Source organism: Aedes albopictus, chromosome 3 (assembly GCF_035046485.1).
Source record: "Aedes albopictus strain Foshan chromosome 3, AalbF5, whole genome shotgun sequence".
Classification (NCBI taxonomy): Eukaryota; Metazoa; Arthropoda; class Insecta; order Diptera; family Culicidae; genus Aedes; species Aedes albopictus.
This window is the reverse complement of record NC_085138.1, coordinates 401694508-401712632: the sequence shown is the minus strand read 5'-3', so window position 1 is coordinate 401712632 and position 18125 is coordinate 401694508. Positions and strand designations below refer to the sequence as shown.

The 18125-nt window shown below is 44.0% G+C and overlaps 1 protein-coding gene across 1 annotated transcript in view; it reads right to left on the bottom strand.

The window, feature by feature from the left end:
- Positions 1–577: 577 nt before the first annotated feature.
- Positions 578–18125, bottom strand: part of LOC109426513 (uncharacterized) — a 32618-nt gene continuing 15070 nt past the window's right edge. The window contains exons 2-6 of the mRNA XM_029854253.2: positions 10401–10621; positions 10004–10344; positions 9757–9945; positions 9520–9697; positions 578–1284 (exon numbers count right to left, since the gene is read on the bottom strand). Of these exons, the coding sequence (XP_029710113.1) occupies positions 795–1284; positions 9520–9697; positions 9757–9945; positions 10004–10344; positions 10401–10621 (1419 nt within the window). The 3' untranslated portion in view covers positions 578–794. The remainder of the gene's footprint in view (positions 1285–9519; positions 9698–9756; positions 9946–10003; positions 10345–10400; positions 10622–18125) is intronic.

Sequence of the window (18125 nt, the reverse complement as noted above, 5' to 3'; positions counted from 1 at the left end):
CGTCACTGTCTGCTATAGACGCAGACTTGTGACCAACAGTGGAAGTGCTCAAATAACACTAAGTTGAAAAGTGGTAGGCCAAGCTCCAGTGAGAAAATAGATCCAGAAAGGAAAAGAAGAAGAATAAGAGTTTCAGGAGAGGTTAGAATAATAACGAGGGTTTGAGAGAATGCTTTTTTAAAATCCTCAAATCATCATCTAAAACCCTCTTGGGGGCTGTTCATAAACCACGTAGACCAAATTTTGGCCATCTCAGACATCCCCCCTCCCCCCTCGTAGACTTTCGCCCATACAAAAATTTTGAAATTTGTATGTAGCGTAGAATTTGGCCAGACCACCCCCCCCCCCCCCTCCCCCCAAAAAGTCTACGTGGTTTATGAATGGTCCTCTGAAATCCCCAGTTAACATTACCGAGGTATCAATTTCCGATGGAAACCAAGAAAATTTCCACTATGAAAAGATCCCTGACCGCATCAGGACTCGAACCCTTAGTAAAGTCATACTAAAATACTGTGCGTTTGTCGCGACGGCCTTTGGAAGCTGTAATATTTATACAAAACACCAAATCCAATTATGCTTCGTTCTTAAATGCAACTGTATTCACACTTCATAAGCTTATACAACTATTAAAACTTAATTCTAGGACCTTCCGGATACGCACGAAAAAAAGCGTCAAATCACACCCGGAGGACGCATTACGCGATTAATCACAACACACAACCTTTTGTGCCATTAAGGCATTAAGTTCTTCGTTTTTCCGCCCCATTTAACCCTTGCCCTCTGCCTGTGTGTGATCACACTACGTGGGTGTTGCCGCCGGTGGCAGCATCATCCTGGTCCCATTCCTCGGCCACCGGGCTAAGAGGCGAGTGTTTTTGACTCTGGTGCTGCTGCTGCTGCCACTGACTACTGCTGCCGTCGTGGGTGGAGCCGGATGACGCCGCGTGCAGTTGATTATACCCATTCTCCCAGGGTGGCGAAGGCACCAGTTCCTCAGACGCTGGCAACTGCTCCCCCCGATGATGGTTAGAGGTGGTGGTAGGGGGGTACGGGTGGTTCCGTTGATGACGATGACGTAGTACTTTTGAGATGCGGCTACCATCGCCGCCACCACCGCCACCGGAGCTGGAAAGCAACGTTATCGATCGATACCGGAAGCACACGAATACGGCAAATATGGTCAAACCGCACCAACTGAGCGCGTACAGCAAGTTGTACCGGCTGGCCACGAACAGGATCCAGTGCAGTAGCTGCAGGACGGTGGCGAAGGACGAGAGGATGGCACTGTGTAGGGGGAGAGAGAAGGGAAATGAGAAAGTTGCAAGTGATTGATTGGTTAACTGTAATGGTGGTTCTGGCAAGTTTCTTAATTTTATTGGAGGAAGCTGTATAGTAGAACGATTTAGTACAATATATATTCCATAGCTCTTGACAGTTGAACTGTTACATCTTCTACTTCATCTTACACTACTCTTGGAATAATAATAAAATCGCAACAACAACTTTTCTAACCCAATGGCAGAAATACTTGGAAATGACTAGGGCGCAACCAAAAACTTGCGCTGCCAAGACTCTTTTGGGAGATGTGTACTACATGTGGGAGGAATCCCAATAGAACCTCCGCTTTTTTTAATCTGCAAGGAAATCTCTAACGCAATTTCAAGATAAATCCCTACAGGAATTCTAGAAGAAATGGCTAAAAGTATCAACAGCATGGGCTGCAAAACGGTCTTCATCAATAAATGCCTGCGGTATATTTCGTGTCATGAAAAGCCGATAGCGACAGATATTCGGCAGCGAAAGTGGAGTTAGATCGACCACACTCTACGCAGGGGCGGAAACGAAATCTGTAAACAAGCGTTAGACTGGACCCCACAGGACATCGCAGCAGAGGCAGACCCAGAGGCTCATGGCGGGCAGCCTCAATAACGAAATCAAGCAAGTCGACAGAAATTTGACCTGGTCACAGGTCAAGGCGATGGCTGGCTATCGCCCAGGATGGAAATCTTTCAATTCGGCCCTCTGCACCACCGTGGGCGCCCAGGACTGAAAATAGATCAACAGAATAATTTCAATTTCTAGATAATATCCTGGAGAAACTCCTGAAAGAATCTTCCGAGGGGTCTATGAAAACTTCTAGGGAAATTCCTAAAACATCCCTAGACAAATTTCTGTACGAAACGCTGGAGGATTTTCTGGAATTGCTTAAGGAATTTCGAAAAAAATATGAGTTTTTCCGACGGATGGATTCTCTTGAGGAACTCCTGGAGAAATCCTTGTACAAAATAGCAGCAGGAATTCTTGAAGGAATTCTCGGAGATACCCTTAAAAGAATGGCAAAAGGAATTACTGGAGAAATTTCTAGAGGGAGCACTTGGACAAAATCCTGGAGAACCCTAAAAAAATGAGAAGAAAACCAGAAGGATTCGCTGAAAAAAAAAAACGGTAGGATTTTTTGAAGGAATTCGTGGAAAAAGCCTTAGATAAATTCCTAGAAATTCCAGAAAGAATTACAGGAGGAACTTTTGGAGTAATCCTTGTAGAAATTCCTGGAGGAGGCCTTGCAATAAATATATGAGGTATCTCAGGAGAGATTTCTGTAGGATTCAAAACAGGGGTCGGTCTGAATAATTTTAGAAGAAACTCCTGGAGCAGTTCCAGCCCATTTTTTGAGGAAAAAGAAACGAAGAAAAAGACATCGAGTGATTCAATCTCTCAAAAATCAATCAAAATGTTATTTAAAGATTCCGCAAGGAATGCCTGCAGATATTTCAGGAGCAACTTGTTTGAGAATCAAATAATGTTTTAACCGAAGTTTTCTTTTATTGCTATTCAATAATTCCAACGATATATTTTTCGTTATCTAAACAGTAACATTCTTTCCACAGTTTTCACCTTGCATTGCCTGATACATTACTCTAGAAATTATTTTATTCTCTTTCAGTCTTCAGTTTCGGCACCCTTACAACGCAGTTGGTGGTTTGGTGGTTACCGCTTCTGATTTAACCGCAGAAGGTCCTTGGTGCAATCTCTGGTCCATTCCATTCCTCTGACTTTGTATCAAATTGATAGGAACTTTCACCCAATTTTAAACTCACATGTTCATACCTGTCCATTAGGGTGGCCCACACTTATATGAAAAACAAAAATTTCGAAAAATACCAAGTCTTACCTCCTAAATCAGTTGTTTTGGACTCCCAGAAGCTACGTTTAAAATTTGAGCAAAATCGGTTGAGCCTAAGGGGGCGCTCAAAACGCTTGAAGTTTGTATGGGAAAACTTGGCCAAATGTATGCAGAAATTTTAAGTTTTCGAATTTTGCCGCTAGGTGGCGCTGTAAGCGTTCAATGATCAAACCCTTTGGTATTATTGTAGGTGACTATATGCCAGAGAACTTTGTCGAAGACTGCGAAGTGATCCGACGGCTGTGAAAAAAGTTATACCCTAGGCAAAGTGAGGCAAAGTATTGAGATTTCATTATTGATATTATTCCTTTACATGTATTGGAAAAATAACAATAATGTTTATCCTCACTTTTCCTAGGGTATAACTTTTTTCACAGACGTTGGATCACTTTGCGGTCTTCGACAAAGTTGTTTGGCATATAGTCACCTACAATAATACCAAAGGGTTTGATTATTGAACGCTTACAGCGCCACCTAGTGGCAAAATTCGAAAACTTATAATTTCTGCATACATTTGGCCAAGTTTTCCCATACAAACTTCAAGCGTTTTGAGCGCCCCCTTAGGCTCAACCGATTTTGCTCAAATTTTGAACGTAGCTTCTGGGAGTCCAAAACAACTGATTGAGGAGGTAAGACTTGGCATTTTTCGAAATTTTTGTTTTTCATATAAGTGTGGGCCACCTTACTGTCCATCCCTTGAACCAGAAACAAGGTGAAAGAACCGTGAAAAAGCTGGCATCCTCGCACCATCGTGAATCTTGAACCACACAACCATTTCCCATATATTTCGACATCGGTGTTGGGTCTTTCCTTCCGGATGACCTCTCCAGAGAAACGCCAGGTGTTCTTGAATAATCATCCGCCGTTGAACAGTAACATGTGATAGAATACCTTGAGAGTCGAACAAGCTCATAACGCACCGTAGAATGCTTCGTTTCGTCATCCATCTTTAGATCAGCAGCGAATGCTTAAAGATCTGAATTCGGCATCCACATCAAGCCCAGAACCCACTCGGTCTGGTTTTCAGTTTCAACATTAATCGCCTTCGATTCTTGGTGCTTGGTATTCCCGACCCGATGTAGGAGCGACGCAGAATTTGAGTGCCAATTACGTATCTTTGCTAGTTGGTTGGACGGTCTCATTTGCCCTCTTTTCATGAAACGGCATCGGCTGGAGTGCGCGAATTACAGAGGAATAACACTCCTCAATTCAGCATACAAAATTTTGTCCGGAGTTCTGTTCCATGGGCTGAGGCCGATTGAGGAGTTTTTCGTCGGCGAATATCAGGCAGGATTTCGTGAGGACCGATCAACGACGGATCAGATGTTCACCCTGCGACAGATTCTCGATAAATTTCGGGAGAACAACTTGCAGACCAATCATCTGTTTATTGATTTCAAGGCGGCGTACGATTCAGTGAAGAGAAACGAGTTACGGCAGATTATGATTGAACATGTTCGATAACCATGGTTTTCCGGCGAAGTTGATTAAACTGATTCGTGCGACGCTTGACGCATCGAAATCACGTGTACGGGTTGCGGATGAAATTTCGTCATCGTTCGTAACAGTAGAATAACAATGTCGCGAGTGTTCGTGTGACCAACATCTAGTTTGCCACGCCCTTACAGCGTCATTACCGGTCCTACAAGTGTCAAACGAATTTTCATAGCCAAAACAAAACATCCCCGACAGCATGTGTACTTAAAAATAATGGATAAATACATCTGAGGTATGAATTAAAATAATTTATTTTATTAGCTACAGCGCCATTAGCGATCTAATTTCTCATACATCTACTTTCGTAACCTTGGACGGACTGAAGCAGGGCGATGCTCTTTCGAACTCACTGTTCAACATAGCACTGGAAGGAGCGATAAGGAGAGGTGGTGTGCACAGGAGCGAAACCATTGTCACGAAGTCTCCAAGTCTCTGATTCTTCCGGTCGCTTTATACGGTCATGAAACGTGGACGTTGAAAGAAGTTGATCGGAGAGTTTTTGGAGACTTCGAACATAAAGTACTGCGAACAATACTTGGCGGTAAACTGGAGGACGGCATCTGGCGGCGTCGCATGAACTACGAATTGTACCAGGTATATAAAGAGATGGATATAGTGAAGCGAATGCAGCACGGCAGGCTGCGGTGGGCTGGACACGTAGCTCGTATGCCGAAGGAACGACAAGCTAAAGTTATATTCAGCAGAGAACCAGGAAGGGGTCGCCGGCCTTGTGGAGGGCCGTGCACACGTTGGCTTTTTGGAGTTGAGGAAAACCTAGGGGCGCTAAACGTTCAGGACGACTGGAAGCGATTGGCCCAGGACCGAGGCCAGTGGAGGCGGATACTTCATTCGGCGTCGACTCACCGCTACGAGTTGTAGCCCATCAAGTATCAAGTAAGCACGTATCTCAAATCCGCCACGACCGTGTACAGTCTTCACTTCTAATGCCATCTTGATTGCCTTTTCCTCTGTGTCGAAGCTATCAAGGTAGTCATCTTACATAGTGCTTCTTGACGATGGCGTATGCAGTTTCCGGGAGCTCCGCTTCATGCTCCTTTGCATTGATGTTTGTAATGTATTGTGCTTGACTGGGAGAGAACGTAACGCCGAAGCTTCCTACATCCATTACAAATGTTGTCACTGGCTTGGATGGATGTTGGTCACGGTAAAGGAACCGCTGGCTATGAACGTTCTGAGATCGGATCCTAAACTGCTGAAACATCTGTTTAAGATCGCCTGAGACCGCTGAGAATACTGTCGAAACCCACAAAGTAGAGAAGCAAGAGGGATTAGCATGTCTGTACCTTTTGGAAGCATGGTATTCAGGGAAATACCTCCAACCTTCGCCACTGCATCCCAGACAAGTCAGATTTTATTCGGCTTCTTCGGGGTTTTCACGACTTCTAATGGCAGATACCAAACCTTCTTTGGGTCTGCCGACTCTAGTTCATGTGGAGTTGCTTCATGGATGTAGCCATTTTCTAAGTACTCTACGATCTGACGCTGCATACTGACTCGCAAATCCGGGTATCTGCTCATTCTCCGCTCAAAGCATTCCAGACGGCGCATCGCCATGGGGTAACTGTTCGGGAGGCTCACCGAATCAGTTCGCCACAGTAAACACGTTTCGAAGCCTTCTGATGTTCACTTTGTCGTTTCCTCCAAAATGCGAGGAGCACGCCTGTCGTCATCGGACTCAGGAGTTTGGCTTGCTGACACTCTAACATTTTCGAGAGAAAAATGATGTTTGACCTGGTCGTGAAGCTCTCCATCTTGTGTTCTTCATGGCTTTCACAGATATGGAAGCTGAAGTTTGGTGCCATTTCGCGGTCGACTGCGTATCCATAGATGGTCCAGCCTAGACGCGTCTTAGCTCCTACTGGGTCGCCTAATAGACCCTCACGCAGTTTCGATGATACAATAAGGTTGGCTTTGTTTGACCCGATCAGAATACCTGGTAAAACGGAGCCGTAGCTTTTGATTGGCAATCCCCGTAAGTGGGCATATTGCCGTGCCAAGTCCTCATATTTCAACGATTGCATTGGGAGCTTCAAATTACCAACAGTTCTGGTATCGGTTAAAGCATATTGTTTGTCTTTCTCTGCACCCTAAATTTTCAGTGAAACTCGTTGGGAGTTCGGTACATGTCGATTCACGTCACTGGTCTACGTTAAACACAAAGTTCTCCATCGTTGATCCATCATCTAGGAAAACGAACGTCTCCACCAATTTACCTTTCCAAAACAGTCTTTCTGGAAGGATTCGAAACAGCGTCAATTTCTCCTCAGTACGGTGAGCGTACACACCTTCCACCGGGCCTTTGTCTAAATTCCTTGGTTTTGATTCGGCTAGTTGTTGCATTTTCTGAAACTGTGTGTGCAGCAGCTGGTGATGCCGCTGCTGACAGCCTTCGAAGCCACAGTACGCTTGCGATTTGCACGGACGACGTCCATGTTTCCCCACGCACGTCCGACACAGATGATTATCTGGAACTGTCTTCCATCGGCTATCAGGCCCCCACTTCTTGAAGACGGCACAGTCCTTGACCTTATGGCCAACGCCATTACACGCTAGGTACAAAACCATCGGGGTGTATTCTTCCTTAACTTCCTTCTTCGCTGGCACGGATACTGAATGTGCGTTAAGTAAGTTTTTCTCCTTCGCTCGATCTGCCTTGCCTGTTCGTAATGGTTTAGTGTCCGCAAGCACTGTGACGTCCGATGCCGCTGCTACCAATGTGGACATATAGGAAGCAAACGTGCGCAGGTCAACTGCAACAAACTGTCGTTTATACAATGCCCAATCCAAGCGCTGTTGAGCTGGAAGCTTCTCCACAAGTTCCTGTAGCAAAGTCGGGTTGCATAAGTGTGCCAATTGCCCCGCCGCCTCTAAGTGGTCGCATAAATTCTGAACGGCCATTCCAAATGATATCAGAGTATCCAATCGATCTGCTCTTGGAGGAGGGACTTTGCGAATTTTATTCAACAGCGTCTGGATTATAAGTTCAGGACGCCCGAACAGCATATAGAGTGTGTTCATGACTTGTGGTACACACGCTGGAAGGCAGACGACTTTTGACTGCTCCTAACGCCCTTCCTTGTAGCGCTCTTTGCAGTTTGGATAAGTTTTCAACATCCGAATAGCCGCATGCCGTTGCCGAGTTAACATAGGCGCTATAAAAAAGCGGCCAATCCTCGGGGTCACCCCTGAAGGAAGGGAGATCCCTGAGCATGACCTGTCTTGCCTGTACTGGAGCATTATTCTGTCTATTCGGAAATCCGCCGGATGCTCCGATATTCGATGCGAACCCCGGTAGAGGTTGTTGTTGGGAATATTGTCTGCTGTTTGTCATCCTCCCATCCAATGCCACCCCTGGTCTGGATGCTAGGAAAGCTACTGGCTGCACCTCTAGAACTCTCTCATTGGGCAACGATTCGATATTTTGTTGAGACTGACTTGCTGAAAGCAAGAACGTGTTACCTATCCCCGAATCAACAGGGATAGCTGGATGCCCTGGATACTTAGATCCCACTGCTGGCATTACGCAACAAGCTGTCACGACATTCGTTGGGTTGTTGACACCCAACGCGGACAAATTAGGCACTCGGCTTCCCAATCCTGTGTGTGTTGCCAGTCTGCCAAAGAAATCGAACTCAGACTGTGTACTAATGGCCAATTGCGGGGGAACCATCGTAGCTAGAGAAGCTGAGGAGGTTGAGAGGGGAGAGGGATTTACTCAAATGCGACTGGATGAATGTTGCCGAACTTAGTTGAACTGAAGGAGCTGTTGTTGTAGGAGCAACCGCCGACCTATCCGGAGCCCTGTGGAGGGTTGACGATGAAGCAGGATCAAACGCACTCAAATTGATTCCTGCGGTTGTCGGAATAGAACTGATGCCAAACATAGACACACTCGTCGCAGGCACCTCTGAACTTCTAAATGATTGGGCTACCGAGAGGTTCTTCATCTCACCGACCATTTGTTGCATACAGTTCTGCACTTTGCTGACACCTGCCGCTGCTGTCCCCAGCTGGCCATCCAAACTGTTAGCTAATCCGTCCTTCGTAGTATAGATTATCCCCATCATTGCTTTATTTGCCAACTTCTTTAACTCAAGGCGTTTTCGCTCCTTTTCTTGCCTGTAATTCTCCTCCATTTCTCGCTTTAATACCTATCTCTCGCTGCTCCTGGATCCACCGGAGGCTCGCCCTAGCCTGCTCGGTTGTTCATCCGCTGGGACGGGAATCATGGTTGTTGGCAAAGAAACGTTGGATGGCACACTGCTCGCGGATTGGCTAATGGAGGACGGGATCGGCCCACTTGCTATACTACTCACCGGAGTACTCGTTTGTCCCGGCGGGTCGACTGGTGGCAGAATCGAACAATTCCCACATACCTAGCTTCGAACAGCGACGGATTCGTTGACTCCTGCACACTGGTAGTGATATCAACACAGCTAGACAAAAATACCTACTTTGGTAATGGTTTACCGAAATCTCAACCACTGAGCGTTCGGTAAAGTTAGTAATTTTCACCGAGCTTCATGTAGTTTGACAGATAAACGGTAACTTTCATATAGGTTTAGTGATATTTGATTGCTTTACTGATTTTTTCGGTAAAAATTATGACCGAACGCTCATCGGTTGAGATTTCGGTTGTTCAAGGGAAATTCGAGTATAAGGTATTATTACACAACTATCCATGTGTCATATTCAGTGCACACTTTCACAATACGAGTTACTTTGAAAAATAAGCTAGTTTGACCAAAAGCTCCTTAGCGAGACATATGTAACATGTTTTTAATCTGAATCCTCTGATACCCTCTATGCATACTTACAGCTCTTTCCTGTGGTAAACATAGGTCGAATATTCCGAGCTATCCGAGATCTCGTAGCAACTGTCCATTGCCGTGAGTAGCTGGTGCCTTCGGTTAAAGATCCCCCGGAGGATAATCAAATTGACTAGTACACTTAACACCAACCCGCTAAAGATGGTACACAGGGCGACCATTTTGTCTAAAAGAAGATAATCCTTCGTTAAGGGGTGAATTACTAGAATCAAGCAGGAAACTTACCATTGAAATACATCGTCAACAGAACGGACGCCACCCAGAAGACGGCGCACCCGAAAGCTACGTAGACCACGTTTCGGTTATCTATCTTTTGGTAGTTGCTCAGACTTGTAAACAAGGAGTACAGATTTGCTGCCGCAAACAGGACGTACGCGGCTCCAATGAGGACGTATACGATCGTGGAGTAAAATGCTGAAAGAAAATAAAATTTAGAAAAACTTATAAATGATCTATGATTTCCGAGACTAACCTTCATTGAACTCCGTCAGTGCAGCTTCCAACAACAGTGCAGTAAACAGCAGCCCCGCATGGACCAGAACCAACCGTCCGAACACGGTCTGGAAGCTCGGTTCGAAAGCATACAGCAGCACCGTTATGAACAGGACCAACAGTGCCATGCCGATGATCAACTTATCGACCCAATCGAATGGATCCGGAATAGAAATGGCATCGCATACGTGTGCTATCAATACCGAGCTGCCGGTTTCCTCCAGGCAGTAATCCTTGTAGATCATAATCTGATCCGAGGTGGACACCATGAGGGACCCGTTCTGGATCACTGTGAACATGGCTCCGTCGTTGAACACCAAGCTGGGTAAATGGAAAGTAAGTTGGGTGAGCACCAATGAATTTAAGAACAATCTTACTGCTTTCCGATGCAGTGGCCATCCACCGTGACATTGTGCTTCAGGTAGGTCCCAAATCCGTAGCAAGACCTGTCGTACAGATGTACCTCGCGAGTTACAACCGGAAAACGTGGTCGCCGCAGAGGGATGCGACATTTGCTGATGCTTTCGTGCAGGAATGACTGACCCATGGGACAGCATTTGTTCACGGTAAGTCCCGGGAGCGATTTAATGGGTTGTGGCTAGAAATAAAAATAAAAAAAACAAGAGTTAGAAGAACAGCCCGTTATGTGTGTAAACCTCTAATTTACAGAGATGAACCACATTTTAAATCTAATTCATAGGTCACTATCTCATGGAACATTATCATTCTGACCGCATAGAGTGCATTCCAATACGTTCGAAATGTATCCAACATTTCGTTACTAGTGAAGATTTAAAACCTTAACTCCTAAACGATTTACATGATCATGAGTGTCTTGACGATACCCTAACGATTGTTAATTATTTCGACTGATCCACACCATTGAACAGAACTCACTCTTCGACGTTGAAGATGCACTCGATATTTCGTTACGGAAACTTTATTTGAAAACCTTCCCTGTTAAAACGCATGAAAACGCATTGAAAACCCTTGGGATGGGATTGGCCCTAATAGACTTTCTTAAATTCTATTCAAGTCTCCTGAAACTCCCTTGAATCCACAGAAACACATTGAAATCACTTGGAAAACTCCCCAGAGACCCTTACACTCCACTGAAGCCCTATGAAACCCTGGCCCTAAAACTGCCTTTAACTCCTAATAAAAGCACCGGGGCATCAGCTGCACACTAAGGTGGCCCACACTTATATGAAAAACAAAAATTTCGAAAAATGTCAAGTCTTACCTCCTCAATCAGTTGTTTTGGACTCCCAGAAGCTACGCTCAAAATTTGAGCAAAATCGGTTGAGCCTAAGGGGGCGCTCAAAACGCTTGAAGTTTGTATGGGAAAACTTGGCCAAATGTATGCAGAAATTTTAAGTTTTCGAATTTTGCCGCTAGGTGGCGCTGTAAGCGTTCAATAATCAAACCCTTTGGTATTATTGTAGGTGACTATATGCCAAACAACTTTGTCGAAGACCGCAAAGTGATCCAACGTCTGTGAAAAAAGTTATACCCTAGGAAAAGTGAGGATAAACATTATTGTTATTTTTCCAATACATGTAAAGGAATAGTATCAATAATGAAATCTCAATACTTTGCCTCACTTTGCCTAGGGTATAACTTTTTTCACAGCCGTCGGATCACTTCGCGGTCTTCGACAAATTTCGCTGGTATATAGTCACCTACAATAATACCAAAGGGCTTGATTATTGAACGCTTACAGCGCCACCTAGCGGCAAAATTCGAAAACTTAAAATTTTTGCATACATTTGGTCAAGTATTCCCATACAAACTTCAAGCGTTTTGAGCGCCCCTTTAGGCTCAACCGATTTTGCTCAAATTTTGAACGTAGCTTCTGGGAGTCCAAAACAACTGATTGAGGGGGTAAGACTTGGCATTTTTCGAAATTTTTGCTTTTCATATAAGTGTGGGCCACCCTAGCACACCCAAAAAACACTCAACAAACCCCTCTCATATATCTAAAATCGCCTTGAAACCCTTATGAAACCTTCATGAAAGCTCTTAAGAAAATTCCTGAAATATCATGAAAGGACCTGAAATCTCCAGAAATACCTTGAAATGCCATGAAAACCCTCTGTATCCTTCTGGAGCTTTCCTGAAACATCCAGAAACACCTCAAAATTCCATAAAATCTATCTGAAACTCCTCCTGAAAGCTCCTTTGAACTCCACTGAAATCCCGCTTGGCATCAAGTTGAATTTCCTTAACCATTTACCCTCTTAAAACTGCACTGCTATTTAATAGATTAGCAGATAAGTATTATTGATACCATTTAGGTAAAAACTCCAATTTGAGCACCCCTGACCCATAACACTACCACCTCTATGGGAGAGCAAAGTGAGGTTTCAGGGACGTTTAAGAAGGATTGAGAGTTCAGTGGATCTTGGGGGAGGGTCTCGCGAAGGGGGGGTTCTAGAGGCCTCACGAGCGCCTCAAGGGGTCCCTCGTAGTTCCTGGGGAGTTAAAGCGAGTCTCAGGCACGTTTTAAAGTCGTTCAGGGACGGGGTTCCAAGCGGTTCCAGGGTTCTCCAGGGGTTCTTTGAGGTGCTTTAGGGGATCTTAGGGGTGTTTTGGTGGGTTTCAGGTTTCAGTTTCAGACCATTTCGGAGGGTCTCAGGTGCGTTCCATGAGGTCCGAAGGGATTTTAGATGGATTTCGTAAGCATTTGAGGATGTTTCAGTATCGACGAATTTCAGAGGGTTTACGGAGGTGTTTTCGGTGGTTCCCAGGGATCACAGGTTGCGTTGCATGGGGTCCGTTATAGATGGGTTTCAGAGATATTTATTTCAGGAAGTTTTATAAAATTTTCAGAGGTCTTTTCACAAAATCCTGGAAACCCCTTGAAAAATCCTTTAATTGTAATTGTAATTGTATTTATTGATCGAACGTAAACCAGTTTATAATTATCGGGTCAAGTCACTTTAAGCTTCCATAATCCATAATTCCTGACCTAGAGTGCCTCAAAACGCCTCTAACACTTCCGTAACCCCACTGAAACGCCCCTGAAATCATCAGAATAATGCCCCTGAAACCCCTAAGATCGATTTTAAAAGACTCCAGAAACGCACCTTGAAAATATCTATCAAACGCCCTTGAAACACCTAGGAACGCCCTTAAAACGCCCCAGAAACCTCTTCAACGTCCTTCAAAGGCTCCTGAGACTTCCCTGTTTCGCCCTTAAAGCCTCTTGAAACGTGCCTGAAACTCTTTTAATTCTTGGATAAACCCCTGAAATCCCATTAAAACACCCACTTACCCTGACGGAACGCTGCTGAAACGCCCCTGAAGCCCCTGAAGCCACTTGGAACCCCCTTTTTTGGGATATCTGGGAACTTCCTGGAAATCCTCTTGGTCCCATCTCCAATTCTCAGGAGCAAGACCTGTATTCGCAAATTAGATTTTCTAATAAAGTCCTGACGCCATTTATGCACAAAATTCCCCCTTTTTTGCCTTTTTTCATTTATGCACCCTCAGCCAATGGCATAAAAAGAGATTCCAGTGTACCTAAATAAAGGTTTTGATGTACGCCCATGGAAGCAGAAATAATTTCTTTTGAAGTCAGAAATGCATAACAAAAATGTAAAAAGGTCGATCTAATCCCAGGAGAGAAAGACAGACAAGTTAGATAGAAGTTTTGCACTATATATGTCAATTTAGGGACATCCACAAATATCTTATTCCGTAAGCTTGCATGAATGGATCACGGTTTTGTTTAAAGGGTTGATGCGAAGTTTCAGCGGATTTCAAGGGTATCATGGATGTTTCCGAAGAATTACAGAGGGCTTTAGATAAGCTTCATGGAGTTTCAGTAGGGATTCGTGGGTTCATGGGAGCTTTCCGAAGTTTTAGAAGTTTTTCAGAGGGTTTCCAGGGGGTCTCAAAGGATTACTGGCGGTTTAGCGAATTTCAGTGATTCCAGGGAGATATTGAGGAATTTTCACGGGCTCTCTAGGGAGTTTGTGGGGTGCCTTACGAGATTTCAAAGGGTTTCAGAAATTCTACAGATTCTACAGCAGTCAGGAGGCTTTCAGGGAACTTTAGGATGTTTTAGTAACAAGGTATTTCAGGGAACTTTAGGGGTTTCCAGGTAGGTTGAAGATTGTTTATTGAAGGTTTAAAGCCCTTCAAGGGAGTTCGAAAAGTACTTAAAAAGGCTTCAGGGAGCTCCAGCGCCCCTAAAAATTTCCTGAAACCCCTGACACGCCCTTTTAAATTCATCAGATTTATCCTGAAACCCCCTGCGACGCATTGGAATCCCCCGAGATCCCCCGAAATTACTCCATTCTCTATGAGACACTCTGAAACGCCTCTAAAACTCTATGGAAAGCATATAAGATCCTTTTGAGTCTCCCCGAAAAGCCCTGAAACGCCACTGAAAACCCCATGAAACAGCCCTGAAACCTCTTAAAGTTCTATAGAATGCCTACGAAACCCTACGGAAATACCCAGAAAGGAATACTTAAACGTCTCTTAAAACCCCGAAAGGAATCTGAGCTTCGTTGAAACGCAGTTGAGAACTTCTAAAACTCGCCGAAAATCCCCTGGAAACCCTTAAAATTTCTCTAAGGCCCTTTAAGAACCTGAAACCCCTTTAAATCCTATAAAACGCCCACATTTTGAACGTCCCTGAAATCTTTAAATCTATAAAATACTAATACTGTTCGTATTTCCTAAATATGATCCCTGATACGACGACCATAGTGACTATGAACGCCTTTGAAATCCTAATTCCGACTTAAGGCAAGGTATAGTTTGATTTTTGCTTTTCTCATACACCAATGAGTACCGAAAAGCTATAGAAAATCTGATAAAGCCCCCGGAGGGGTCAAGTCTTAAGGGCGGACGGGACGGTCGGGGAAATATCCGCCATTGCTCTGTTGCTACTAAGATGGTAATCTCAGATTCTACTTCATATTTTGCAACAAAAACCTATCACTGTGTATGCTCACTTGCAGTGCATATGCTGATTGTTTTTCAGCATCTTCAGTGCGATAGAACTCGAGATTACCATCTTCAAAATCGCGAGGCAAATTGTTAGAAAGAGAGGCAAGATAGGAAAAATAACACGGCGTCCCGTTTCACCTTAAATGCCAATCGACTCAGTTCGAAGATTTGAGATGATGTCTGTGTGAATGTATGCGTGTGTTTGTATGTGTGTGCGTTATGTGTACAAAAAGGTCACCTCATTTTTAGATAGTAAATATCAACCGATTTCAATGAGCGATGGTTCACTCGAGGGGAAATTTTGTCTCATTGTTTCCCGTTGAAACTGGTTCATATCGGACCAGCGGTTTCGGAGTTACGGCCGTTTAGGTGTTCCGGACCGGTACCCCAGAGAAAGGTCAAATTTGAGAATGAAACAAACCAATTCGTTCGACCCATCAAACCGCGGCATTTTCGAACGGTAAGCAAGAAAATAGGGTCAGACTATATCTATAGTGTTCCGGAGCTGGTTCCGGGTGTCCCGCCGGAAGTGGTCAAATGTAGAAGGAAACCAAACCCATGCATGCGACTATCGGTATTATTTCACAACCGGTTCCGGGTGTCCCGCTTGAAGTGGCCAAATATAAAAGTTAAACAAATACATGCATGCGACACATCAAATCACAGCATTTTCGAAAACCTGATGCACGGTGAGCAAGGAAATAGTCTCGGACCATATCTGAACTAGTAATGTTCCAGAACCGGTTCCGAGTGTCCCGCCAGTATTGGCCAAATATAAAAGTGAACCAAACTCATGCATGCGACACATTGAATCACGACTCTATGGGGCTGTCCATAAACCACGTGGTCATGAGGGGGGGGGGGGTTCGGCCAATGACCATTTTGTATGGACGAATAAAATTTTTTGTATGGACTAATGACCACGCGGGGGGGGGGGGGGGGGGTTGAGAAGTTCCAAAAAAATGACCACGTGGTTTATGGACAGCCCCTATACATAACTCCATAAAGACTAGCAATAAATTGATTCCGATCATATTTGGGACAACCGGTAGTGTTCCGGAACCGGTTCAGGGTGTCTCGCCAAAAGTGGTCTAATGTAAAAGAGAACCAAGCCAATATTCGCGACACATCCAATGGCTTTTTCGATAACCTTGTGAACGGATAGAGCCACTAATTCGGTACTGCAGTCTTGGGGAATCAAAACGAAAGTTTTAGATTTTTCCCAACGTTTCGACTCGTGTTAGAGTCTTCTTCACTCTAACACGAGTCGAAACGTTGGAAAAAATCTAAAACTTTCGGTTTGATTCCCCAAGTCTGCAGTGCCGAATTAGTATCTCTACAGATCGCAACAGTCGAACTCTCTTAATCCTTATGAACGGATAACGGTTAAACATCTTAGACCATATTTGGGAAAACTAGTAGTGTCCCGGAATCGGTTCCGGGTGTCCCTCCGGAAGTGGCCAATTGTAGAATGGATCCAAACCCATGCATGCGACACAACAATTCCCGGCTCTGATGAACGGTTTTCGAAAAAAAATAAACTCAAATCTCATTAGAGACTATTCCACAACTGGTTATAGGTGCCCCGCCGGAATTGGTTAAATGTAAAAATGACCAAAACCCATGCTTGCCGTACATAAAATCGCTTTTTTCAGTAACCTGATGAACAGATAATAAGAAAATAGACACAGTTCACATAAAATCCGGGTGTCCCGCCAGAAGTAGACAAATGTAAAAGTGAACCAATCCCATACATGCGATACATCAAATCACTGCTTTTTAAGTTACTTGATGAACAGTGAGCAATGAAATAGTCAGTGATCCTCAGGCCCATTTTTTCAACTGCTCGTATTCCAACACTTTAATTGATTCGTGAATCATTCAGCACGATTTTTTTTATTATTTCAGCAGTAGAATAACTTAAGGCTTTTTACGGCATCATCGGCATCGGCAGCCATGTTGGATATGTGGCTCGAAATTTCAAATTGATAATCTTCTGCCACCAAAGCGAATATTCGTTTGAAAACGTATCATCCTATATGCTCACTCGCAGTGATTCCGATGATACTTTTTCTGCTGCGTTGCTGCAGAATTGCCCGTTTTTATCACTTCAAAAATGCGAGGAAAACAATCATTGAAAAGCAAAATGTTAATGATTCGTTCGAAGACTCAGTGATGCATCATGACACCTTAAGATGTTCCTGAAAGCTTGAAATCTGAAGAATTTTTTGATAAGCTCAATTCAAAATCGACCAAATATTCACCTACACCCTTTTGCATCTGGGCCCCTCATTTGGGACAACCGATAATGTCATGAAATCGGTTCCGGGTGTCCCGCTAGAAGTGACCAAATGTAACAATGAATCAAACCTATGCATACGGCACATAAATACCGACTTTTTCGATAACCTATGAACGGTTAGCATGAAAATATGCTCAGGCCACATTTAAAACTACCGGTAGTGTTCCGGGATCGGGCCCGTGTGTCCCGCCGAAAGAGTCTAAATGGAATTAAGTGACCATGGGACACATCCAACCGTGACTTTTTTGATAACCTGATGAATGGTAAGCAAGAAAATAGGCTCAGGCTACATTAGGTGTTGGTGGTGGTGTTGCAGAAGTAGCGTTGGGTGCTTCGCCAAAATTACTAAAGGCTGAAATTTTCAGCTCTGCCCAACGTTGAATTTAAGTGCCATCAATAAGTTTCCTAATTCGATGATGATTTTGATAGAATTCTTGCTTTTCTAAATAAAGCATTCAGGAACATTTCGATTTGCGTTGACGGAAAGATCATGAGTACATTTTCGATGAGAAAGGATGGATTAATCTGTTTTTTTTTTGTATTCAATTTCTTCTAGTCGAACAATTGTTTTACTTTTATTTCTGGTTGACAATTATCATAAAATTGTTTTTAATGTCTTTCAGAGTGTATTTACATATTTTTTAAAGCTTCAGGTCCTCCTCGAGCATGGGCCATATCTCGTGTTCATATGAACGTTTGTACATGATCCATTTGGTGAGGGGTGAATCTTTGTTGATCATAGTTTCTTCTGGAGCCCGTAGTAGGCACGACTTCCCTAATACAGGTCGGACTCGATTATCCGGAGTCAGGTTCTGGCGCTTCCCGAAATTATATC